Below are 25920 nucleotides of genomic sequence, written 5' to 3'. Positions count from 1 at the left end.
TGCTGTCAGTCTGGGCATGAGAGGGAACCATGCTCCTGCTGCCGGGCAATAAATTTTGAAAAATTGACACGTCACTTGAAATCTTGTTGAATGATTGAATAAGTAAATAGCCTACTATATTTAAGCTATTTTTTTACAGTATTTTAAGCTATGGAAGATTTGAAGTGATAAGACTGAGCCTAGGTCAAAGAAGCATTATCTTATGCTGGTTAGAATGTTTGATTAATAGCCTAGCTCTTATCCTAGATTGTTTCTATTTGAAGAATATTGCAATGGACCTACTCAAAAAGTCAGAAAATTCTAGAGAGAGAGACAAGCTTATAAAAACGGAAAAGAAGAAAATAAGGTAAAATTCTAGTTAATTGACTTCTTGCTATCTCAGAAAGGGTTTAGGTTAGGAAAATGAAACTCTCAGGGATGAATCTACAGACTAAAGTATGTCCTGGGAAGGTATTTTGAAGCAACTATCTCTACTCCTTCTCCCTCAAGAGGGCCCTGCCCTTTGATGACCTTCAAAAATAGGCTTTGTGTGTTATAAAAGTGAAACCTTGGAAAATAGATCTTCTGCTTAATTGAAGTACAACAAAATTGTTTTCAGTTTTATAACTTTGCTCAATTCCATTTTATAAGATTTTATGGACATGCAAATACATTTCCTAAATTTTGAAAAAAAAACATTGATATGGCTCAAAATTCTACTCAAATAACAGGAATTGCATTTTCAGAACTAAAGGCAGAGAAAAAGCAACTAGTAACTGAAAATTAAGGTAAAATGTTGTTTTTTCAAAATTTCAATAGGTATAGACCTGTCATGTAGACAAATTTCAGGACCCTCTAGAAGGAGAAGGAGTGGAGGTGGGTAGTTTAAAATACCTTCCCGGGACATACTTTAGCCTGTAGACCCATCCCTGAAAGTTTCATTTTCCTAACCTAAACCCTTTTTGAGATAGCAAGAAGTCAATTAACTAGAATTTTACAGAAAATAATGCATAGTAGATTCCAAATTTTAACTTACAAATCTGTCTAGAGACTGATAAGGTCTGTTTTAGGTTCAATTCTCATAAGTTTACTTTAAATTTTATATATGCATAACTTTATATATACAAATTAGTAATAATTATCCACTTAAATATACAGTCAAAAATATTCATTTACACTTTGGCACTAGCCTATACAAAATATAACTAAAGAGTAATCTCTTTACACATACATACCAAAACAAAGTCCTTATTAAAATTCTACTTCAGGTAGGCCTATCTTGGAAAGGGGTTATGTTATGAAAATGAAACTTTCAGGGATGGGCCTACAGACTAAAGTATGTCCTAGGAAGGTATTTTGGAGTAACTATCTCCACTTCTTCTTACACTGGTATATAATGCAAATTATTTCACATTACTGATTATTTCTGCCCATGTTTCATCCTATATTACTATTATAATCATACATCAGTGCTTACCTTTCACAATTTCAGCTTATAACCTTGTTTATTAAAGTCTATCCCACAATTCTATTTCTGTTTTATAACCATCCCTTTAACTAATTATATTCTTTGCTGAAATTTGCTCATGATATAGAATAAACCTGGTTTGACATATCACAAAAGGGATATTCTTAGCTAATCATAACCTCTTCAGCAAATTTGGAAGACACAGATGTGTTTTTTGACAGGAAGTAATGAAACCACTTGGTTATTTTTTTTGTAAATGATTAGACTGTCATTTAAATTTTCTTAATTAGTTGTAGGATTTGATAAGAGCTAAAACAAAGAAGTGGCATAATTTTAACAAAATCCTTGGGGGGAGGGCAATGTTGTTGCCAATTTTCCCAGGTCAAGTAAAAATGACAGAAAAAAGCTAAAGAATAAGCCATTTGGTTCCATTAAGGTACTATTTAGTAGCCTACTATTAAAGTATAAAGGCACATATGTACTAAAAAAACTAATATGTTCCTGTTGATGCTTGAATTATGAAGGTTTGTCTAAGTTTTGACAAGATTTTGGAAGAAACTAAATTTCAGCTGGGGGGGGGTAGGCAAACTGGTTTTTGACAGAGGGAGCAGTTGCCCCATAGTAAATTACACCCCTCTTGTGATGAATTAAATAAATAAAAAAGTTTTATCATTGACAGTAAGGAGCAACATTAAAACTTAAGACAAACAGAAATTATTATGCCTATAAGGGAGGTTGCCCAAACCTCTATACCTTACTCTTCATAAGAGTCTTTTAGTACAGTACTTTTAAAAAGCTTTTTATTCTGTTTAAATGACCCTTGTGTTTCAGCTGTTTGTCTTAAAGATTAGGTCAAAAGTCAAATATTAGTTTAAAGAACAAGTTATTGAGGAGGGGAAACCCCCCTTATATATGTAATAATTGCTGTTTGTTTTAACTTTTAATGTTACTCCTTAGTTTCAGTTGAAAAAAACTTGTTTTATTGTTTTTTCTTGTTATGTTATTTTCTTATATAATTTCTGATCATTTTGTTCAGTGATGTTGGAAGAGCTGGCTCCTGTCATATTGAAAATCACCTTTTGCCACAGAAATTTCCTCCATGGATAGTTCTTTCCACTTACCCTCCTCCCCTTCCATCTTCCAGAAAATTTCCCCTGGACAATTCCATTCTCACTGAAATTTTTCCTTGGAGAATAGGGCTAGATGTAGGACCATCAAAGGGGAGGGGGATTTGGTTTATTGTTAGAAAAGTGACAAGCAAATTTTGAATTATAATAAATAAGGAATATAGTCATACAACTTTTACATTATTTGCATGTTTACCTCAGAAGATCCCTAGCTCTTCAGTGTTACCTAAGTAAATATTATAATTTTTTCATATAGTTTTAATATTTTTTTTGTATCCATTTACTACTGACTGATAATAAACAGCTAAAAAAAGAACTAAAAAAACAAGCCATTTGATACCATAAAGATGCTATTTAGCACCATAAAAGTAATATAGAGGTACTTTATAGTATTATAAAGGTAAGCATGTCCTAAAAAAAGTAATCTGTTTCTGTTGATGCTTGAATTAATCAGATTTATCTTAATTTTGACAAGATTTTTGAGGAAAATAAATTTCAGCTAGGGGGTAAAGGAGGGTTGGGAAGGGGAAGGGGGGAAATCAAGGCCTAGGAGGGGAAGTTGCCCCCCTGTCCAGAGCTAATTACACTCTTGAATTAAGGAACCTTCTGGAAATAATTATCTCAAGGGAAGAAATTAGAAAAGAGTAGAACTTCAGATAAGAATTTAGAATTTGAATTACCTCAAAGAAAGAGTTATGTCATGGGGAAATGTTTTGAATTGATCCCCCCCCCCCTCTTTTTTCTGTCTCAAAATTCCAATAAAACTACTTTTACATACATCTAAAGCACTTAAAGGTTGAAAAACCAAAACTTCTGCATAAAATTAAAAAGATAAATTATGTTAAGGGAAAATGTTTTTGAATTGTCTATTCTCCTTCAACTCAGAAATTTCTAAAATACTTGTTTAAATACTTTTTATATATTTCTAAAATGCTTAGAGATAGACCAGAAAAAACATCAGAATCAACTATAGAGGATAAATTATGACATAGGAAGATGCTCTTGAATTCCCCCTTCTACCCTAACTCAAAAATTCTAGTTTAAATACTTTTTAAATATTTCTAAAGTGCTGAGAGATATAACAGTAAAAACATCAGAATGAACTTTAGAGGACAAAATTATGTCATGGGAAGATGTTTTTGACTTCCCCGTTCTCCTCCAACGAAAAAAAATTATAAAATTAAATACTTTTTGAATATTTCTAAAGTGCTGAGAGATATACCAGTAAAAACATCAGAATAAACTTTAGAGGACAAATTATGTCATGGGAAGATGTTTTTGAAATCTCCCTTCTACCTCAACTCAAATATTTCAAACGCTTAGAGATAGACCAGTAAAAACATCAGAATCAACTGTAGAAGATAAACTATATCACATAGGACAAATTATGTCATGGGAAGATGTTTTTGAAATACCCCCTCTACCCCAAATCAAAAATTTCAAATGCTTAGAGATAGATCAGTAAAAACATCAGAATCAACTTTAAAGGATGAAATACATCATGGGAAGTTTTTGACTTCCCCCTCCTCCTCAACTCAAAAATTCTAGTTCAAATACTTTTAAATGTTTCTAAAGCACTGAGAGATAAACCAGTAAAAACATCAGAAAAAAAGTTTGCCCACCTTCAAAAATCATGTACAACAAGTGGTATATGGCATGTAAGGCGAAACTGTATTATTCCTGGTACCATGGGAGGGGGTGAGTGTGCCTACACATAGGTACGAGTGTGCCACTTAGTATGAAAGAAAATGAATGCTTCAATTCTTGAATTTAAAAAAAAACGAAGAAAAAAAGAGTAAATAATTTGTAGCCAGAAGCTAGAGGCCCCATTAGCACAAGAAGCAGATAAACTTAGTAGAATCTATTTAAGAGTATGGGATAAGATAAGATATTTATTTCAAAAAGATCTCTATCACAAGCCCTCAAAGGGCCGAATTTGGACTTTGGAGTCGACTAACAAAGCAAAAATCAATAACACTAATAAAGCACTAACAAAAAAGAAACTGCTCAAACTAAACTTGAACAAATACAAGTCAGAAAAAAAAGTAAGGGGACAAAATAATCAAATAATACAGAAAAGAACAAGAAATAAATAAATATATATCTACAAATTAAAAGGGGCACTAAAAAAAGTCCAAAAACTCACAAAAAAAGAACAAAGCATAAAACACACAAACAACACATATGAATTAAAAGGGAAACTAAGCCAAAACAGTGGGGCGCAAGCAAATTAGTGCAACGACCTAGGCAGCACCTCACCAAAAAAAGGGGGAGAAACTAGTTGGATATTTTATTTATTTTTTTTTTGTGATTAAGGGGACAAAGGTTTTTTCATATCTGAAAGTAATGCAGTGAATGGGGGACAAAACTGGGATATGCTCTGAAACAGCTCAAGGCTGTCGTGATCTGGATGATGAGTGACGTTTGGGGAAAATACTTGCTGTCCGAGGGTTCGTTATTGCATTTTTTTGAAAAACGGAGGCACAATGGCAACCTCCTTCGCTCAAGGGTTTCCAAACTAGCTTTCTTTAGGAGCAGAGAGTAAGGCACCTTTCCTTCTTTGAAAATTATTTGCAAGGCTCTTTTTTGGATTGACTCAATTTTGTCTGATTCTTCACAAGAGATGTCAGGGTGCCAAACTGGACAAGTATATTCAAGATGCTGGCGGACAAAAGACGTGTACAACCTTAAGGAGTGAGAAGGGGGGACGCTATATTTATTTAGGAGCTTAAGGAGGGCAATAGACGCATTAGCTTTATGGAAGATGTCTTTAATGTGGATATCCCACTTTAAGAAACGGGCGAGGATTTGAGGAAACAAATCAGCATTACCATGGACTTAGAGGGGTTTATTGTCATATCTAAGTCCCAAGTTTTATTTCCAATTTCATTGAGGATACTCATAGGGTCGCTTATTAAATTTCTGAAGCAACTTTCAACAATCGTTAGGTCATCAACAAATTTCCAATGGTCAGGAACTTCCTTCGCAAGGCTGTTAATCATGACAAAAAAAAGGAGGGGGCCGAGGAGAGTTCCTTGGGGTGTGCTATTGTAGATAGGGAGAGGATTTGAGTAATGGTTCTGGTATTTAACCACCTGCAATCTATATGTTAAAAAGGAGGCAACCAATTTTACCAGTAAGGGATCGATATTGAACTCGCTTACTAGTTTCTCAATGAAAATATTGTGGTTAACAAGGTCAAAGGCCTTCTGAATGTCAATGGAAGTTAAGTTTAGCCAGCAAATTAGGCTTTTCGAGGATTTTCCCGATGTGGTCAATAAGAGAAACGAGGTAGTGGGAAGTAGAAGTTGATTTTAGGTTTCCGAATTGCTTCAGGTCAGTAAGAGGTAGGATTTTTTCCTTTAGAAAATCTGCAAAGAATCCTTCATACAATTTTGAAAAAATAGGTGTAAGAGTAATAGGTCGAACGCCTTCAAAGCCAGGCTTTCCATTTTTCTTTTTCAAAGGGGTAATGAAACCCTGTTTCCAAATTGTTCGAATTTGTCCAGACTTAGTAATTTCGTTAAACAGGACAGACAAGGGCTTAGAAAGGAAGTCACCAAAGGCTCTAATAAGAGGAAACAGGATATCCAAAGGACAAACACTTGTCTTCCTTAGTTTGTCAATTCTTCTTTCAATCTTAGACAGGGAAACAGTCAGGAAAAAGGGGGATGGGGCTTCTGTTGATAATTGGATTGGCAATGCTGGAAGGGTCTGGAAAATGGAAGCGATAAATTTATTTAGACTATTTGCAGTGACATCAGGGGGCTCTGGTAAGTTGAAATTAAGCTGGTCGAGACTCCTGCCACATAACTTTTTGACCTCGGAATACCAGTGTTTTGGCTTACTAATATCAGTTACCCATGCTCTTTGAGATGAAATGTGAGCAGAAACAAGCAATAATGTGCAATAATATGCATTATATAGAGGGAGGATTGGAGGTAGTTACTTAAAAATACCTTTCCAAGACATACTTTAGTCCTTAGACCCATCCCTGAAAGATTCATTTTCATAACCAAACACCTTTCCAAGATAGTCAAAAGTAGCTAAAGTAGAATTTTACCAAGTCCTTTAACTAGAAATACAAACTCAGATAATGTAACATAAAATTAAAAATAAAGCTGAAGTATAGAATTAAAGCAAGATCCCAGATTACTTTTCATAATCTGATACATTAGGCTACTGTAAAAGAATAAACCAAACACTGGTTTCACTCTAACTTTCTCATAGATTCTTCTAGATAAGCTAAATCAGAAAGTGGTCAGGCTACAAAAATAAAACTTTCAGGGATGGTTCTGCAGACTAAAGTACTTCCTGAGAAGGTATTTGGAAGTACCTACCTCTGCTACTTCTCCCTCTAGAGGGCTCTGACATTTGATATCCTCAAGAAATTGGGTAATGTGTCAATACATGGATTGTTCTGATAGGTAAGAAACAAACTTACCTCTTTAATCAGAATTAGATCCTGAATCAAAATTAAACATTCATTTTTATCAGAAATAATTTTGATCCCCAATCCTATACATTGGCTACTCAATCAGGGTATATATTTGCACAATAAGGTGGGCATTAAAGAGGAAGCTTCCCTCTATAGTCAGAATTGCATCCTGAATGCAAGTTCAACTTTCATTTGCATTTGAAATGAACTCTACCCCCTCGCCTAATGTGTAAATACGTACCCTAAATAGGAATATACCCTATATACCCTAAATGGTTGAATTTGAATTGTATGTATAGAGGTGGGCATAAAGTTCATTTCTGCAGATAATAAATTTTAAATTAGGATTTGGGATGCAATTCTGACTATAGAGGTAAGTTTGTTCCTTAGCTATTTGAATAATCTGTTAATGTAAACATTACTCAAAAAATCTTTTGTGCCATATAAGGAAAACCTTACCAAATAGATGGTTTGCCAAAATAAAGTATAAAAAAAAAATATTTTCAGCTCACAACTTTGCTCAATCGCAATTTATGAAGTTTCAAAGCTGTGCAAGAACATTCCCTAAATTTAGAAATAAAAAACAATTGTAACTCAAATAAAAATCAAAGAAATACAGTTAAAATTAAGACTAATAACTATCATCTCTATATCAAGAAAAAAAATATCCTATCATCAAACATGGTATAAATCCATGATACGCAAACACAGACGAAATTTTCAGTGCTCTTTTTTTTGGTGTGTCAGGAATAAATTTATCCTGAAAAATTAAATAAACAGCAAATTCAAACTGGAAACAGAGAAAAATTGCAGGAAATAGGATGAGGGCTGCTGCCCTGTCTTAAACTTTCTAAACGCTGTTGCATCATTTAAGTTTGTCAAACACTGATACAAAAAAACCTTATGATTGCAAAGATGACTGGAGGGAAATAATAAAAATCAACCAACTGTGTAATATAGGACCAGATTAATTTCAAGAGCGTTCATTCATTTTAGTTGGTGTTGGTTTTCGGGTTTCACATACTCATTTTTAACAATTGCTGGTTGTTTTGAGTTTTAATTATTCTAGAATTGTATTACTGTCTGTCTTAGGCTTTTACATGGTTCTTCAATTTCTCTGAAATATTTAATTTTTGAAAAAGGTTTAATTAATTTCTGTTCATTTTTATTGCATATCTTTTACAACCTGTCAATATCAGGCATATTTCTATGTTTATTATGATTGTTTTGATGGGGTAAATGTTTGTAATGTCTTTAGATTTGCAGCAATATTGCCTGAAAGTCTTATTAATTTCACTTGGTGTTCCTGAGACAACGCTCTTACGCTAATTTTAGAACCTGAATGTACCTAGTATCTTTTGATTCAGTTTGAAATATTCTTGAAGTCTAAACTAATTTATGTTTGCACTTAATGTTATTAAAATTAATAATGAAGATTTTTATCATTGCCTCACTGCAAGCAATGGTAATATGGGATATTTTCTATGTCTCAGTATTGTTTAATAGTATGAAATTTTAAGTAAATTTTGTAGTGAAATAATCATGAAATACTAGGCCTATATGCTTACAGGTTTTCAAAATGACAATAGTATGAATAAATGTTCATAATTGAAACAGTAATGGTTAGAATCAAAAGATGAAGTAATAAACATGCTCAACTAAAACGAAACAAATTAAATATTTGGACGTAAATCAAATGATGTCTTCAGAAATATAAAAATTTATAAATCTAGACTTACAATAAAACAAGAAAAAAAATTAGTAATAAAACAGATAAAGTTAGCTAAAATTGTCAACTATTAAAATAATAACAATAGTTTTAGTTCTCTTGTTTTATGATATTTTACTGTATTATTTACTATTAATTTTATTGTATATATTAGTTTTAATTTTTTGTACCTATGAAGTTGGTGCTTACTTATGTTACCAGTTAATTCAATTAGTCTTTCTGACAATTTAATTGTCTTTTACAGTTGAAAATTTTCGAAGTTCAATTTTTATTTGAAATCTCTTAAATGTGTTTTAAATATTTTCTAATCAGTAAGAATGTCCAGTCTTCTAGGTCTTGGTCTTCATTCAAGAGTATGTTTCAGTGTCTTAGCCTCTGAAAATTTAGTTCGCCAGAGAAGGGAACTTCAATCAAGAAAGCCACCTGTAGATTTGTGTTGATTGCTGAATAATGGACCAAACCGAACTGTCTGATCATTTTCCTGTTAAGGAAGGTAATTGAGTGATAAGGGGAATTTTGTTATTGTATGTGTTCTAAACTTGCATGAAAAAACACGTAAGAAAACTAGGAATCATGAAATTCTCTAAAAGAAAGTGAAGTTTAAAATGGGAGTTTACTTTTTAGGGAGTTTATTGTCTTTTTGAGGTTTAAAAGTTAGAAATTGAGCTTTATTTTGAGCTATATGTTTCTATTTGTCATAAAATTAACAAAAATAATTGCAATTACTGAAAAATAATGATTGTTGTCACTGTCATAACAATAATAACTACCAAAAAGAACTAATGAATGTAGACCTTAGCTTAAAGTATAGTAGTATTTGGTGCTGAAAGTCTTACCGATTTGGAGTTTAATAAGTTAAGAAGAGCAAAGGGAATAAAATGTATTTTACTTTCAGTAAATTACAAATTTCGCTTTCGTTGATTTGATAATTTATTGGGATTTCTGTTTATTTTAGGTTTTAGTATCTTTTTGATATATTTTTATGCATGTTTCATTCTTCAGTTATCATTTACTTTGTTTCTGTTCTTTACTGATTTAATGTAGATCTTTACTTATCTTTAGAAAACTGACGTGTGGAAAAATTTATTGCTATTTCACTTTAGAATACTAACTTTAGAATGCTAACTTTAGAAAACTAACTTTAGAATACTAACTTTAGAATACTGAGGATACTTCAACCATGGATACTTTTCAAGAAAGGAAAAAGTTTTTAATTTTGAGACTAAGATGTCACAGTTAATTTTAGGTGTACCTAGCGTTGTTTAGTGACAATGATTCAGTCTAATGTTTTTCTTTTGATATAATAGTTTGAAAACCTTTCAAATTTATTTTCAAAGAAGCATAAAGAGCTTCTAAGAAGCATAAATAATAAAAAATAATTGTCCAAGTGTAAAATTACCAAAAGTTAACAATCCATAAATAAAAACCCAAATGAACATAAATTATTGTAAATAATCATGTCTAACCCAAAACGATCAGCAACTGTAATAGGATTGGGTGTCGCCCCCATATATTCTGAAGGCCAGAACATAATTTGCACTTCACTGAAAACAATCACTGTTTGAGCTGGTTTGAACAAAATAAGAATTGAACATGGATTGACAGTTGAATATACATATACTGATATTTATTCCTTGAAGTCTTAATAATTTCCGATTTGTAGTATTTATTCCTTGAAGTCTTAATAATTTTCGATTTGTAGTCAATTTTTGTTGAATTTGACTGTTTACTTGGCTTTAAAAAAATTATTTTGGGTAAAAAGTAATTCATTAATTTCTGTTTTTTTTTTGTTGATATTGATTTAAAATTTGAAGTTTGTTTTTTGTTGATATTGATTTGAAAAGCTTTTTCCACAAAACAGGTTTTTCAAAGAAAAGTAAAGAGCTCTATTAAGCTAAAAATGAGCAGAAATAAAGTCAAATAATCTTCCAAGCTTTAAGAAAACCCCCTGAATCCCAAAAACCACTTAATTAGAATAAATAGCTCTTTTGAAATTACTAAAAATACTTTTATTTCGCGACATTCTAGGACCACTGGGTCAATACCGTCACTTCTGAAAAAAAACTCGCATCCATGATCTTTCTTCTGGCAAAAAATGCAAGATTCCACACTGATGTAGATATGAGCTTGAAACCTCGAAATTAAATGAAACTTGGATGAAACTTGTATACTTCGAATCAGCATAAAAATCTAATTTTTGTGGTTTATATATTTACATGAAATTCCGTTTTTTTGAGTTTTCAATACTATTGAGTCTGATCGCTCCTTACTTACACTTTGTTACCATAAAAAAATATATTAAAAAATAAGGAGATGTTTTAAAATAAAATTATATATATATATATATATATATATATATATATATATATATATATATATATATATATATATATATTTTTTATATATATATATATATATATATATATATATATATATATATATTATATTAATATATATATATATATAAATATATATATATATATATATATATATATATATATATATATATATATATATATATATATATGTATATATATATATATATATATATATATATATATATATATATATATATGTATATATATATATGTCATATAACCGTCATCCCATCCAGCCTTTGCCCACCGCTTAAAGCGTGGAGGCTTAAAGTCGTTGAATGGTTAGACTATTTCTCTGGCGGTAATCAAATTCTAAACATATACCAAAAATCTAGTCCTTTCTCATGCCCATATTCAACGCTTATAGCACGGATGCCTTCAAGCCGTGACTAGTTGCAAATATATGTGCAACTAGCAAATATATTTGCGACTAGTCAATATAATTGCTACTTGAATCCCCCAGCGTGAATTAGCATGAGAGAACCTCAACAGGGTGACTCTAGTTCAGGATTGTGGAGTGACATGCATTTCACTTATAAGAGAAAATTTTTACTTATATCTGAAAATTTTCACTTATAAGTGAAAATTTTCTCTTATTTGTGAAAAAAGTCAGGGTAGAACCTCAACAGGTTAACTCTAGTTCGGTATTCTGGAGTGACATGCGTGAGAGGAAGATTTTCAAGTATAGTTGAAAATTTTCAAGTATACTGCTGTCAATCAGCGGGTATTCCCCGGGGAGACCCTCCAACAAGGTTGACTCTACTTCGGCATTGTCTAGTAATAGGCATGAGAGATTTAGCATAAGTGGGAGACGGTGACAACAGCAATGACAGGGGTAAAATTAACCTTATCTTGTTGCCCACTTAATTGGACAATCTATCTTGGCTTTTTCTACAATTGGCCATGACTTCACTTTTGCCACAACTATTCCATTTTTAATTAAAAATATATATTTTTAATTCATATATATATATATATATATATATATATATATATATATATATATATATATATATATATATATATATATATATATATATATATATATATATATATATATATATATATATATATATGTATATAGTTTGTCAATTTTATTTCAAAACATCTCCTTATTTTCTAAATGTAGCTTTGGTTTCTAATTTCTTAAACATATCTTAAGTGTCATCTAAAAGCTGCATTTGATTCTGAAAACCCGTAAAACTGGGCCTTTGTGCTTTTCCTGATTATGCTTATGGAATTTCGCTTCTTTTTTTTTCAGAAGTCGAGGACCCATTCACAAGTGACACTAAATATGATTTTGGATTTTCCCCACCTATTTCAGTATCTGGAGATGAAGATAATCTATTCTCTATTCGTCAATGCACATCTATGAAACTTGAGCCTGATTTTGACCCTTTCAAACTGGAGTTAGATTTTAGAAATGACAATGGTATATTTTCAAATATCTTTAGCTTTATTTCTGTCCCTTTGGACACCAAAATCTTAGTAAGCTATTCTTAATGCAACTTGAGATTGAAAGATTCCTTGAGTTTTTTGTTACTCTTTATTTATATTTACTGATGATTACCTGTACTCAATTTATAAAAGAATCAAGGGACTGGAAGGAACTAGACGTAAAAGGTTGTGATCTGATTATGTCGTGGACCAAATTCTGTTTAACCAGCAAGCTGAAATTTTTTGCAGAAGTTCAAGACAGTTTCCCTAGAAGGAATTGGAATGGAAAAATGTGGAAAAAGTTAAATAGTTCTCCAGACTATGCAAAATCAACCCCCTGCATTGTCGTCACTTGTCGCCTTTGCTTTTATAGTGAAATAAATATGGCAAGTTCAACATTGTTGTGTCGTTTGAGAGAGTATAATTACTTTTCGCGTTTCTGGCGAGTCAGTAAAATGTAAATGGTTGTGTAGCAATGGTCGTAGCTTGTTTACTGTAGCTTGTGGCTATATTAAGGTAGCTTATTTTTTTCAAAATCAATAAAGTCTATAGTCGAATATAGATTACTAAGCTGGCATTCAAACTGCCTGATAAAGTAATATATTAAACAAAATACTGGATTTGCTTGTTTTGAACATCAGATTCAAAAATTTGTTTATCCAACTAGAAAATCTGCTGCTTAAATAAAGAAAAATGTCTTGTTGGTTCCCCAGTAAAATGCAATTTTGACATTATATTTTATATATCTACTCTAAAGAGTGTCATTATCAAGAGCTTTTTCACAAAAACTTGCAGGGTGTTTTGCTTCCTTTGTCAGACAATAGTCACAGATCACAAAAGGAAATCGCAGGGTTGTTTTATTTTGATAAAATTACCCGCAATGATTGAATGATGTCCAGTCCTACTTATGATGATGATGTATCACTGGTTGTTTAGTTAAGAACGAGGGTCAATGTTGTGACTCTGTAAGCTCACCCAGAGTAGACCGAGCTCTTAATGGGTCCCTGGAGAAATCTGGGGATAACATTGGAAGCTTAGGATGATTTGCTCCAACAACGAATTGCACTCCCGGTCAAGGCATAAATTTAGTCAACTGCAAATCGAAGATGGGATGCAAGGGGTCAAGCAGTTTAAGAAATAACAAGCTACAAGTCAAATATTCTGACATTGTTGAAGCTAAAGCTTTTTGCAAGGAGGCCCCTACCGCTCACTCCACAAAATTACCCAATGGTAGCCCAAACAATATCAAATGTAAACTTAGAGAAGAAAAACAATTTGGTGTTATACGAGGTCTCTCTACGGACATCAGTGCTAGTTTGCTGGCAATACACAACCCAGACCTCATAAAGGAAGCCTTACGTTTTAGCACAACGTATACAGGAATTAGACGTAAAAGGTTGTGATCTGATTGTGTCGTGGACCAAATTCTGTTTAACCAGCAAGCTGAAATATTTCAGCAACCTTATGCAGGAAGCCTTACGTTTTAGCAGAACCGAAACTTCCCAAGTGACTTTCAAGAATAGACAGTCATTGAACTTGGGAATTCCTAGAGTAATCAAATTAGAATACAACGTCTTCAGAGTGATCAAGTACAACCAGGTCCCGCGAAGGTGCTTTAAGTGCGAAAGCTTCAACCACATTATTGAAAGCTTTAGAAGTGGTCCCAGGTGTGCTCTATGTTCCTGACCTCACACCAGTACCAAGCACTCACCATGTGATGCAGAACCCAAATGTATCTCATGCAGTGAACCACATGTCTGTTTAAGCCTAAAAATCTCAGAAATGAAGAAAAGAAATTTGATTGAGAAATAAGAGTTACTCATTAGTAGTTCAAACTAAGAGTTACTCATTAGTAGTTCAAACTCAAAGTAGTTCAATCAAACTGAACAAGAACTAATCGTGTAAAAAGTGAAGGTATGTCTAGGGGGATTCCCCCTCAGATCCGTTCTCTTTTGGGAGAGTTTGAGGGATTTCCAGGGCTTTGGCCTGAAAACTGGTAGTCGTGTCAGGGACCTGCACAAATTGACTTGATAACAGTCGTTTCTCCGATTCGACCAACTGGGAGGCTGGAGGGAGAGAAAAAATTGAAAAGAATCATGTGTCTTTAACCAACCAATGGGGGACTGGATTTTACTGAAATTTGATATTCAGAAGAACCTTGTGTCCCAAAGCTCTTATTTTAAATCCTGACCGTATCTGGTGACATTGGAGGGGGAAAACGGGAAATCTTTGAAAATGCTTAGAGTAGAGAGATGGGGATGAAACTTGGTGAGAAGAATAAGCTCCAGTTCTAGATTTGGGTTTGACATAGTCGGACTGAATCCGCTCTCTTAGGGGGAGTTGGGGGGGTGTTAGCTCAGAAGAATTAGAAAAATTAGAGGTATCTTTAACTTGCGATCGGGTGACCGAATCTTAATGAAATTTGATGTTTAGACGGAACACATGTTTCAGAGCTCTTATTTTAAATTACAACCAGTTCTGGTGACATTGGGTGAGTTGGAGGGGAAACTTGAAATGTTGGAAAACGCTTAGATTGAAGAGATCGGGATGAAACGTGGTGGGAAGAATAAGCACATGTTACAGATACATGACTGACGTAAACGGACTGGATTCGCTCTCTTTAGGGGGGTCCAGTGCTTTGGTGACTTAGGTGCTTCTGGACGTGTTAGGACGATGAAAATTGGTAGGCGTGTCAGGGACCTGCTCAAATTAACTTGATAACGGTCATTTTCCTCGAATCGATCATCTAGGGTGGCTGAAGGGAGAGGAAAAAATGTGGTATTTATAACTTACGAATTGATTATCGGATCATAGTGAAATTTGATATTCAGAAGGAGCACAAGTATCAGAGCTCTTATTTTAAATCCCGACCAGTTATGTTGACATTGCGGGGGGAGAGTTGGAGGTGAAACCGAAAATCTTGGGAAACACTTAGAGTGGAGAGATCGGGATGAAACTTGGTGGGAAGAATAAGCACATATTGTAGATACTTAATTGGCGTAACCGACCTGGTTCCGCTCTCTTTGGAGGAGTTAGTGGGGTTCAGTGCTTTGGCGAGTTCGGTGCATCTGGAAATGCTAGGACGATGGAATTGCTAGGCGTGTCAGGGACCTGCGCAAATTGACTTGGTAACAGTCGTTTTCCCCGATTCGACCATCTTGGGGGCTGAAGGGAGAGGAAAAAATGAGATATTTGTAATTTATGAATGGGTGATCGGATCATACTGAATTTTGATATTTAGAAGGACCTCGTCTCCCAGAGCTCTTATTTTAAATCCCGACCGGCATTAAGCCACTGATTTTCCTTTTAAATCAATTTATTGATTCTTACGACTTTGCTAGAGATTATGCTATATGAGCCCTTGGCTGTTGACTCTTCCAATCTCGTCACAAGTGCCATATGACCTCTTCGTACTTTTTTTCAAAGCTAATCTTGCTGTTTTGGCTGCTAGACTCAAAGCCCTTTTTGTAACTGGTTCAATAAGCTACTATTATAAATTGGTTTAGTAAAATATTCTTTTAGATCAGTTTTAATTAAATTTGAGTGCAAAAGAATTTAGTGAATATTCCCCCCAAGTCCCTAAACTGTTTTTCAATTTTGGCTTTAAGTAAACAAACTGTTTCTGGGTGTGTTAGGTATATATGAAAGTAAAAGTTCGTGATACCTTATATAAAGAAAAATAGGTTTTCATGTTAAATGCCTCTGTGTAGCTTTTTCCCATATTTTGATAAATCATGCGTGTAGTGGAAGGTGACTTTATTTTGTCAGAGTAGCGGACAAACTAGCTGTTTTTCTTATCCCAATTGAACAATTGAATCTAAAAAGGTACGTCATTTGTACGGTTCGTGTTTTTTATTTTATAAAAAATGGGAACCCAGTATTGACGAATTTATTAGCCATAATTTAAGGTCAAGTTGACAGTTGCTTATTTCTACTTTGGTTGAATTTATGGTCATTTAAATTAGTTTATTTAATTATTCATAGTATTTATTTGCCCAAAATGGACAACAATTTTTTTTACTGAAAATTTGTTTGATGTGTTTATAAAAAAATTATCAGTTCAGATATTTTTATTGCAAAATTAATTGCAACTTGGAGAAATCAGTAATTTTTCTGTGACGCAACAATAGAAACAAAGTAACTTGCACCTTTATATTTCAACTTTAAGTATCTCTACTGTAAATAATAAATCAGGTGACATTCTGGCAATCTTATTCCAAGATCTTTAGAAAACGAGGCTTTAACTACCATAGATTTAAACAAATTTGATTTTACTTTAAAACAACTTAAATCACCTGGATAAACTTTTTGCTCAAGGATAATTTAGAATATACTATAAATGTTAATCTTATTTCAAGCATAATTTTGCTAATAAAATCTCAGAAGTATTTATTGAGTTTCACTGGTTTTATTTTATCCTAGATACTGCTGTGGCATCATTGTTTGAAAATAATCTTCCCAGACAAGATAATGAAATACTTGTGCCTGGTTTAACCACTCGGTGTACTAAACACGAAATAAATACCGATTGTGAGCATGGAGCACAGCCTTACCTCCAACTGACTTCCAACATGAATCAGTTTGATGAAAGTAGTGCCCATGAAAACTTGTATTTGCCAAATACATCTCAGTACCAACGAACACATCCTGAACAAAAAACATTTGAGTGTCAAGTATGTGAAAATAACTTCACCTCTAGTTCTCATTTATCTGAACACCGAACAACTTATACTAGAGAGAAACCATTCGAGTGTGATGTATGTACAAAAAAATTTAGTCTTGAGCATCATTTATCAGGTCACCATAGAACTCATACGGGAGAGAAACCTTTTTCCTGTCAACTATGTAAGAAAAGCTTCACCTCTAGAGGAAATCTACTTCAGCACCAAAAAATACACACTGGGGAGAAGCCTTTTGAGTGTCAAGTATGTGAAAAAAAATTTATTTCTAGTTCTCATTTATCTAAACACCTACGAACTCACACGGGAGAGAAACCTTTTGGGTGTCAAACGTGTCAAAAAAGATTCACATCTAGTTCTGATTTATCCAGACACCAAACAACTCATGCGGGAGAGAAACATTTCAAGTGCCAAGTATGTGAAAAAAGTTTTATTTCTAGTTCATATTTATCTAAACACCTTAAATATCATACAGGAGAGAAACCTTTCGAGTGCCAAGTATGTGAAAAGAAATTCATTTCTAAATCTGATTTATCTAGCCACCAAAGAAGTCATACGGGAGAGAAACCTTTCGTGTGTCAGGTCTGTGAGAAAAGCTTCTCCAATAGCAGCAATTTCTCTAAGCACCGAAGAACGCATACTGGAGAGAAACTTTTCAAGTGTCAAGAATGTGAAAAATGTTTCACTTCTGGTTTTGAGCTAGCTAGACACCAAAGAATTCACACAGGAGAGAAACCTTTCGTATGTCAAACTTGTGAGAAAAGCTTCTCCAATAGTAGCAATTTATCTAAGCACCAAAGAACGCATACTGGAGAGAAACCTTTCGGGTGTCAAACATGTGAAAAAAGTTTCACTTCTAGATGTAATTTATTAAAGCACCAAAGAACGCATGCTGGAGAAAAACCATCCTAGCTTGACGTATATACATAAATTCAGCATAGAGCATAATCTACTAATACACCATAGAGTCAAGAATGTGAAAAAGTTGCACTTCTAGTTGGAACTAATTTCAGCACCAAAGAACTTCTTTCAAATGACTAGTTTGGAAAAAAGACCCCCCCCCCCCAGTAATTCAATTTATCAACACATAGATAAAGAAAATATCCAATAGTTGTGAAAGGTCGTGCAAATCTGAGGTTATTATAAGTTTGTAATTTCAGTTTGTGTTCAAACAAACACTCATTGCATGTTTTAAGTATGCTCAGTGCTGGAACCGACGTTTACCACCACTCCCCCCCCCAACACCCCCACACCCACCCCAACCCACCAAACGCCCCTGTGGAAATTATGACCCACTCGGAAAATATGTGAAACTCATCTTAAATCCCTCTTTATTTTTGGGAATTCTGGTCCACGCTGTTAATATGACAGTAAAGAGTAACATTAAAACCCAAAGTGAGGACAATTTATTTCAAAGAGGAGGGTGACTGAGCCTTCCTCGTCCATATCTCCACCTCGTGGTCGTAAAAACTTTAAAGGGTGCTCGTTCCGTCATATATTGAGAGTTCTAGTCCTGTTTATATGTCAAAAGTGATTGGAGACCAACCAGTCACGGCAGGGGAGGGGGGATCTTTTCTAGGTTTTCTTGCCGCCCTGGAGGGGGTTTAATGCCTAAATCCGTCCAAAACATGCAGTTTCAAAAAAAGTTAGGCGAAAGAAAAGTTAATAAGCTCTGTGGTTAAACATTTATGATAGCATCTGGAATGAAGAAGCACTTTATCTATTCTTCTGAATCTTTTCTTTTCCGCTTCTGGGTTTTAACTTAGAATATTATTCGGGAATTTTCAAGCACCGAAGAATAGCAATGCCCAAGTATGTATACCGGAAGAATTCGCATGACGTTTTGTTTTACCAAAACACTGAAGGATGCATTTTACAAGGCAAAATTTGTCTTCTATTTTATCACCATTAAACTTGACATGGATACCTAGACTGGATCTGCATTAGATTTTAGTCCATTTTGATACCTAATTTATAATTGCAGGATAAAGGAGACCTTAATGAAGACAAAAAGACAGGGATGCATATTTGATTGTAATGAAGCTTAATCTTCAATATTATAGTTTATTTTAATTGTTTGATTTAGACGACAGTACAAAACTCCGGTCAATAAATCCATTTGTTCCAACAAATAAACAGCTACAACTATATGCAATACTTTAGGACTCTGAATAAAATGGTTGATCAAGGTACCTGTGTGTTCGAGGGTATCAAACAGTTTGTGGTAACGAACTGTAGTAAGGAGCGACCCGGCTCAATAGTAACCAAAACTCTAAAAAATTGAATTTTGATATCAATAGCTACACCAAAAGAATCGCATTTTAATGCTGATTTTAAATATATAAGTTTCATCAAGTTTAGTCTCACCCATCAAAAGTTACGAGCCTGAGAAAATTTGCCTTATTTAAGAAAATAGGGGGAAACACCCCCTAAAAGTCATATAATCTTAACGAAAGTCACACCATCAGATTCAGCGTATCAGAGAACCCTACTATAGAAGTTTCAAGCTCCTATCTACAAAAATGTGGAATTTTGTATTTTTTGCCAGAAGACAAATCATGGGTGCGTGTTTATTTGGTTTTTTTTTTCCCCAGGGGTCATCGTATTGACCAAGTGGTCCTAGAATGTCGCAAGAGGGCTCATTCTAACGGAAATGAAAAGTTCTAGTGCCCTTTTTAAGTGACCAAATAAATTGGAGGGCATTTAGGCCCCCTCCCACGCTCATTTTTTCCCCAATGTCAACGGATCAAAATTTTGAGATAGCCATTTTGTTCAGCGTAATCGAAAACCATAATAACTATGTATTTGGGGATGATTTACTCCCCCACAATCCCTGGGGGAGGGGCTGCAAGTTACAAACTTTGACCAGTGTTTACATATAGTAATGGTTATTGGGAAGTGTACAGACGTTTTCAGGGGGATTTTATTTTGTTTGGGGGGTGGGGCTGAGGGGAGGGGGCTATGTTGGAGGATCTTTACTTGGAGGAATCTGTCATGGGGGAAGAAAAATTCAAGGAAAAGGGCGCATGATTTTCTAGCATTACTATAAGAAAACAATGAAAAATAAACATGAAAACGTTTTTTCAAATGAAAGGAAGGAGTAGCATTGAAACTTAAAACGAACAGAGATTATAACGCATATGAGGGGTTCTAATAATACTTTAGCATAAAGAGCGAGGTATTTAGGAGGAGATAAATACCTCGCTCTTTATGCTGAAGTATTTTTAGTAATTTCAACTATTTATTCTACGGCCTTTCTGACTCAGGGGTCATTCTTAAAGAATTGGGACAAAACTTAAGACTTAGTGTAAAGAGCGAGGTATTAAAGAGGATACAAACCCCCTTGTATACATAATAAAAATATAAGATTATGAAAGTTTGTTACGTAAGTTGCTAATTTATAAGTTACGTATAATTTTACTAATAAAAACGTTCGTTAAAAATTAAAAGTTCTAGTTGCCTTTTTAAGCAACCGAAAAATTTGAGGGCAACTAGGCCTCCTTCTCCACCCCTTATTTCTCAAAATCGTCTGATCAAAACTAAGAGAAAGCCATTTAGCCAAAAAAAGAATTAATATACAAATTTCATTTTAATAATTTATGTGCGGAGAGCCAAAACCAAACATGCATTAATTCAAAAACGTTCAGAAATTAAATAAAAAAAAAACTATTTTTTTTTAGCTGAAAGTAAGGAGCGACATTAAAACTTAAAACGAACAGAAATTACTCCGTATATAAAATGGTTTGTCCCCTCCGCAATCCCTCGCTCTTTACGCTAAAGTTTGATTCTTTGTCACAATTCTACTTTTTAAAACAATTAAAACTTGACTCTTTGCCACAATTCTGCTTTTTAAAACAATTAAAAGCTTTAGCGTAAAGAGCGAGGCATTGCGGAGGGGACAAACCATTTTATATACGGAGTAATTTCTGTTCGTTTTAAGTTTTAATGTCGCTCCTTACTTTCAGCTAAAAAAAATTGTTTTTTTTATTTAATTTGCTTGATGAGGAGCAGGGTATTTTCAGGAAAACTACTGTTTTTCAGAAACTCCGAAATTTTGAAATTGTTTTCTAAAATTTAATTCCAATCTAGGATCTTAATTTTTAAGCAGAAAAATAAAAAAAAATTAAACAATGGTCCTTTAGCTTATTTCATTTAAAAATGGAAAATGCTCATATATTCAGTTTTCTCGCTTACACTGAGTTAACAGAATTCTGTATTTCTTGTACGTTTCTCGGAACATAGATCTCTAAGTTTTATAAACATAGGTCTCGAATGACATTTTGCGATTTTTGGCGTTATTTTACTAAATTTTGACTTGGTACTTCTGTATTTTGTATCGAATAATACCAAAATCAATTAAGTATATCAAATTTTATCAAAACTAAAAATATGTCAAGGAAGGGTTTTTAGTCTAGGTTATTTGTCTTCTCTTGGTTAATGGTAGTAAATATTTCCCTGTATACAAATCCCTTAAACATTGGTTTAATTTAAGTTTCCCAAAGCAAATCGGGCTGTTTATATCCAGGGAAATATTAACTTAGTCTCCCTCTCAAAAAACTATTTTAGTGGATGTTTCCCTCCTTTTTGGAACCTCATGCAAAAAATCGGGTAATTTTTAATAGATAACATTAAATTGATGAATCTTATGTATTTGGAATCAGTACAATAAGCTGCTTCTTTTGATGTGTCTATTGATATCAAAATTCTATTTTTCTTAGTTTTGGTTGTTATTTAGCTAAGTCGCTCTTATATATAATAAATTGTTATATATAAAATAGCCTACGGATTATATATAAAATTATATATAAATTGCTTACGGATTGTTCTGGGTACCCAGCTGACTAACCGTATTTCAATCAGTAGGTTGTACAAAAAATGTGGGGTTCAATCCCACTTTCTAGGGCTATAATGAAAGAAAGGTTGAGATGGCTAAGCCACGTTCTACGGATGGAGGATGACAGATTACCGAAGATTATCCTTTTTGGCCACCCGTCTGCGGCTACACGGAAAGCACGTCGTCCTTGTCTGGATTAGGAGGGTGTCATAAATAAAGATTTAAAGGGAATGGGAACTTCCTGGGAGGGTGTAAAGAGGGAGGCCTTGAATAGATTAGGTTGGAGGAGAAGCGTGTGTAGCTGTGTTGGCCTCAGGCGGATGGTGCTGCAGTGAGTTATTAGTAGTAGTAGTAGTAGTATCTGATAATTTCTTATTACGTTTTGCAATTATACAATATATTAAACCATTTGGATAACCATTCTCAAATAAAATATTTTTATGGACACTTCTTTCACTTACAGCCCTTGGAAACAGAACTTCGTTACTTCCATTATATTCATTCAATTTTCATTCAGCGGTTGTCGGGTGAACATCGTCTAAAAAACAATGTTTCAAGTGAAATATTCTGTGATGAAACTTGCATTAAATATACATAAAGTTGAAATTAATACATATAGGGATAGACATAAAGTTGAAAATAATGAAGTCGTATATAATTTGAGCAATGATACGGCAGTCCTTGGTGATCCATGTCAAACCTACAAGGGGCCTAATGCCCCTCCCCCAACTTTCGTCCTCCCTTTGTTTCGTACTTGATTTTTTAGCTTTAATTTTTTTTTTAATTTTGAAATTTTCAACTTCTCATATCTTAAAACCACTTAAAATATACTAAAAGAAAAAACTAACTCGTGATATTTTCAAAATACGAAATGAAGAAGATATAGATATGTTAGTCGTGATTTCTAAAATAGCAAAATAAATTGGATATCTTGACCACTGTAGGCTACATGTGATTGAAATAGCCAATAATTACAGTATATTGGGTATTTTAATCACATGTAGCCTACAGTGGTCGAAATACCCAGTATATTTTGCTAGCGACATTTTTTCAATTTTTGGGACTTGTACTTAGTTTTTTTAGCTTTAGTTTTTTTGCAACTTAGAAATTTTCAACTTTTCATGTCTAAAAATTAAGTAAAATATACTTAAAAAATTCACTTGCAATATTTTCGAAATACAAAATGAGTATGATATAGGTATGTTTGTTGAGATTTTTCTTATTAGAAAAATAATGTTTGTAATTACTTTTTTTTTACTTAGAATATTTTCGGACTTGGGACCTGGAAATTTTTTCAACTTTTTTTTAATGTCTTAAAATAACACAAGTAATGCTTAAAACTAAAAATTTTACTTGTGATATTTTCAAGATAGGAAATGAAGATGGTAAAGATATGTCAGTCGCGATTTTTCCTATTTAAAAAAATGTCCTATATCCTGTTCGTTTGGTTCTTACCGAAGTCTGAGAGAGAGGAATCGGATTCTTTCCTATTCCCTATTAGAACTTTTTGGACTTTTCTTTTGTATGATAAAATATTTCCTATTTCCTATTTATTTGGTTTTTTACCAAAATCTGAGAGATATGAATGGGTTTTTTTCCTCTTAGTATATTTTGGACTTCGAATTTTTCGTACTCAAAATTTTTTGAACTTTGAATTTTTTGGGACTTGGAAATTTTCTCAGCATTTCTTGTCATATCTTAAAATGACCAAATATGCTTAAAACAAATAAACTCACTTGAGATATTTTCGAAATACGAAATTAAGATGATATAGATATGTCATTCGTGATAGTTATGACAATTGTTTTTTTACTTAGAATTTTTTGGACTTTTTGTAGTGGATTCTATTCGGGGTTAGAGACATATGATGTGGGAATTCAACGAGCTTCAGCCGAACACAGACCCGACTATCAGGTCACAAGCGGTATACTAGGATATGAAATAGATGAATTAGAATTCTACCAAAGTCTGAGAGCAATGAATTGGAGTCTTTTTAGAGTTAGAGACATAAGACATTGGGAATTTGTCGATATTCAGTCAAACACAGACGCTACTTTCATGTTGTAAATGATATATTAGAGTCTAAAATAGATGAACTAGGTTTTTACAAAAGTCTCAGAGAAAATAATCACATTGTGTTTGGAGTTAGAGACATATGAAGTGGGAATTTATGAAGATTCCGTCAAACACAGACAGTACTGCCAGCTCAAAAGGGGTAAACTAGAACCTGAATAGCGAATTAGGTTTTAAAAAAAAGTCTGATGGATATGAATTGGATTGTTTTTAGAGTTAGAGACACATAAATGGGGAATTGATCAACTTTCAGTCAGACATAGACGCTACTATCAGCTCAAAAGTGGTATACTACACTCTGAAATAGGTGAATTTGGTTTTTGCAAAAGTCGGAGAGAAATGATTCGTATTCTTTTTAGATTTCAAAACATATGAAGTGGGACTTTATCAAGATTCAATCAAACAGAGACACTACTCCATGATAACAATTGATATGCTAGACTCTGAAACAGGTGAATTAGATTCTTACCATAGTACGAGACAGATTCATCAGATTCTTTTTTAGAGTTAGTGACATATGATGTGAGAATTTATCAAGATTCCCGCAGACGTAGATACATTTATAAATTCACAACTGATATACTAGAGTCTGAAATAGATGAGTTCTTCTAAGTATGAGAGAGATGAATCGGAGTCATTGTAGAATTAGAGACGAATGAAGTGAGAATTTGTCAAGATTCAAGCTGACACTGGCTCTAGTATCAGTTAGCAAGGTATATACTGTAGTCTCAAATTGATCAATTAGGTTTTTGATGAAACTCTGACAGAGATGAATCGGATTTATTTTAGAGTTAGAGAAATATGATATTGGAATTTATCAAGATTATGTCAATTATAAACATTGATACCAGTTCAAAAGTAATATACTAGAGTCTGAAATAGATAATTTAGGTTTTATACCAAATTTTGAGAGACATGAATCGGATTCTTTTTAGAGCTTGAGACATATCGTCCCCTGAGAGCGGTTTTGTCGTATCTGCAACTTTTTCGGGGAGTAAAGTTAAGACGGCCATTTAATGTGAAATTTTTTGCTCTATCCGATTCCGTCAACCATTTTATTGTATCTCAACTAGAAGTGCCTCAATTTTAGATTTCTCGTTTATCGTATCTCGCATTTTGCCGTTTTCTTAAGAGCGGTTGTGTCGTATCTAACATGGGAAAATTACATGGGCATTTTTGTCATAACTCTGTCGACATACACTTTTGAAGAAGAAAATATTTGGTAAAAGTTTCACAATGAGGCACAACCGAACATTATTTACATCTGCACAAGCTACGCAATAGTTACAGGAATTCAGTACCTCATTTTTGTGGAATTGATTAATATTTTGCTCCAAGAATATAGTATATATTATATCTTATATTATATATATTATATTACTAGCTGTATCGTGTGCTCCTTAAGACACAGTCCATCAAAATAACTCATATAAAGGGGGATAGAACACAACCCTGCTTAACTCCTGATTTAATACACAACCAGCTGCCCTCTTCCATTATATTAAACTAGGTCGCCCCCCTCCATTAGACCAGCTCGCCCTCTCCTTCCATTATACAGCCTACTAGCTGTTGGCGTGGTGCTTCGCGCCACACCAACACCTAGTTGGTGGGGGCGCTTCGCCCCCCAATCCCCCCCGCACGCGTAAGTCGTTACGCGCCATATTAGTTACGCGCCATTGCAGTTGTGTCACTGTGTCCCGCCTTTGAATATATATATATATATATATATATATATATATATATATATATATATATATATATATATATATTTATATATA

General features: G+C 33.5%; 1 protein-coding gene and 1 long non-coding RNA gene across 7 annotated transcripts in view; one reads left to right on the top strand and one right to left on the bottom strand.

Annotated features, from left to right (window-relative positions):
* The first annotated feature begins 3 nt into the window (after positions 1 to 3).
* LOC136036644 (zinc finger protein OZF-like) lies at positions 4 to 20144 on the top strand. 6 transcript variants are annotated; one of them, XM_065718945.1, is made up of 5 exons: positions 4 to 102; positions 9067 to 9234; positions 12381 to 12551; positions 16979 to 18453; positions 18882 to 20144. In XM_065718945.1, exons 2-4 carry the CDS (start codon positions 9192 to 9194, stop codon positions 18145 to 18147), a joined length of 1383 nt encoding a protein of 460 aa, XP_065575017.1. In that variant the 5' UTR covers positions 4 to 102; positions 9067 to 9191; the 3' UTR covers positions 18148 to 18453; positions 18882 to 20144. The 6 variants fall into 6 exon arrangements, with proteins under 6 accessions (XP_065575017.1, XP_065575023.1, XP_065575028.1 ...); XM_065718951.1 differs by having other exon boundaries at positions 15 to 102; positions 9075 to 9234; XM_065718956.1 differs by lacking the exon at positions 4 to 102 and adding an exon at positions 104 to 208 and having other exon boundaries at positions 9075 to 9234.
* Positions 20145 to 22437: 2293 nt separating this feature from the next.
* The window catches only part of LOC136036566 (uncharacterized), a 57923-nt gene continuing 54440 nt past the window's right edge, over positions 22438 to 25920 (bottom strand). Inside the window, exon 2 of the long non-coding RNA XR_010619748.1 lies at positions 22438 to 22607. This is a non-coding gene — a long non-coding RNA (uncharacterized LOC136036566). The remainder of the gene's footprint in view (positions 22608 to 25920) is intronic.

This window comes from Artemia franciscana, chromosome 2, assembly GCF_032884065.1.
Source record: "Artemia franciscana chromosome 2, ASM3288406v1, whole genome shotgun sequence".
NCBI lineage: Eukaryota > Metazoa > Arthropoda > Branchiopoda > Anostraca > Artemiidae > Artemia > Artemia franciscana.
The sequence above is the reverse complement of the archived record's forward strand: the minus strand, read 5'-3'. Positions and strand labels throughout refer to the sequence as shown.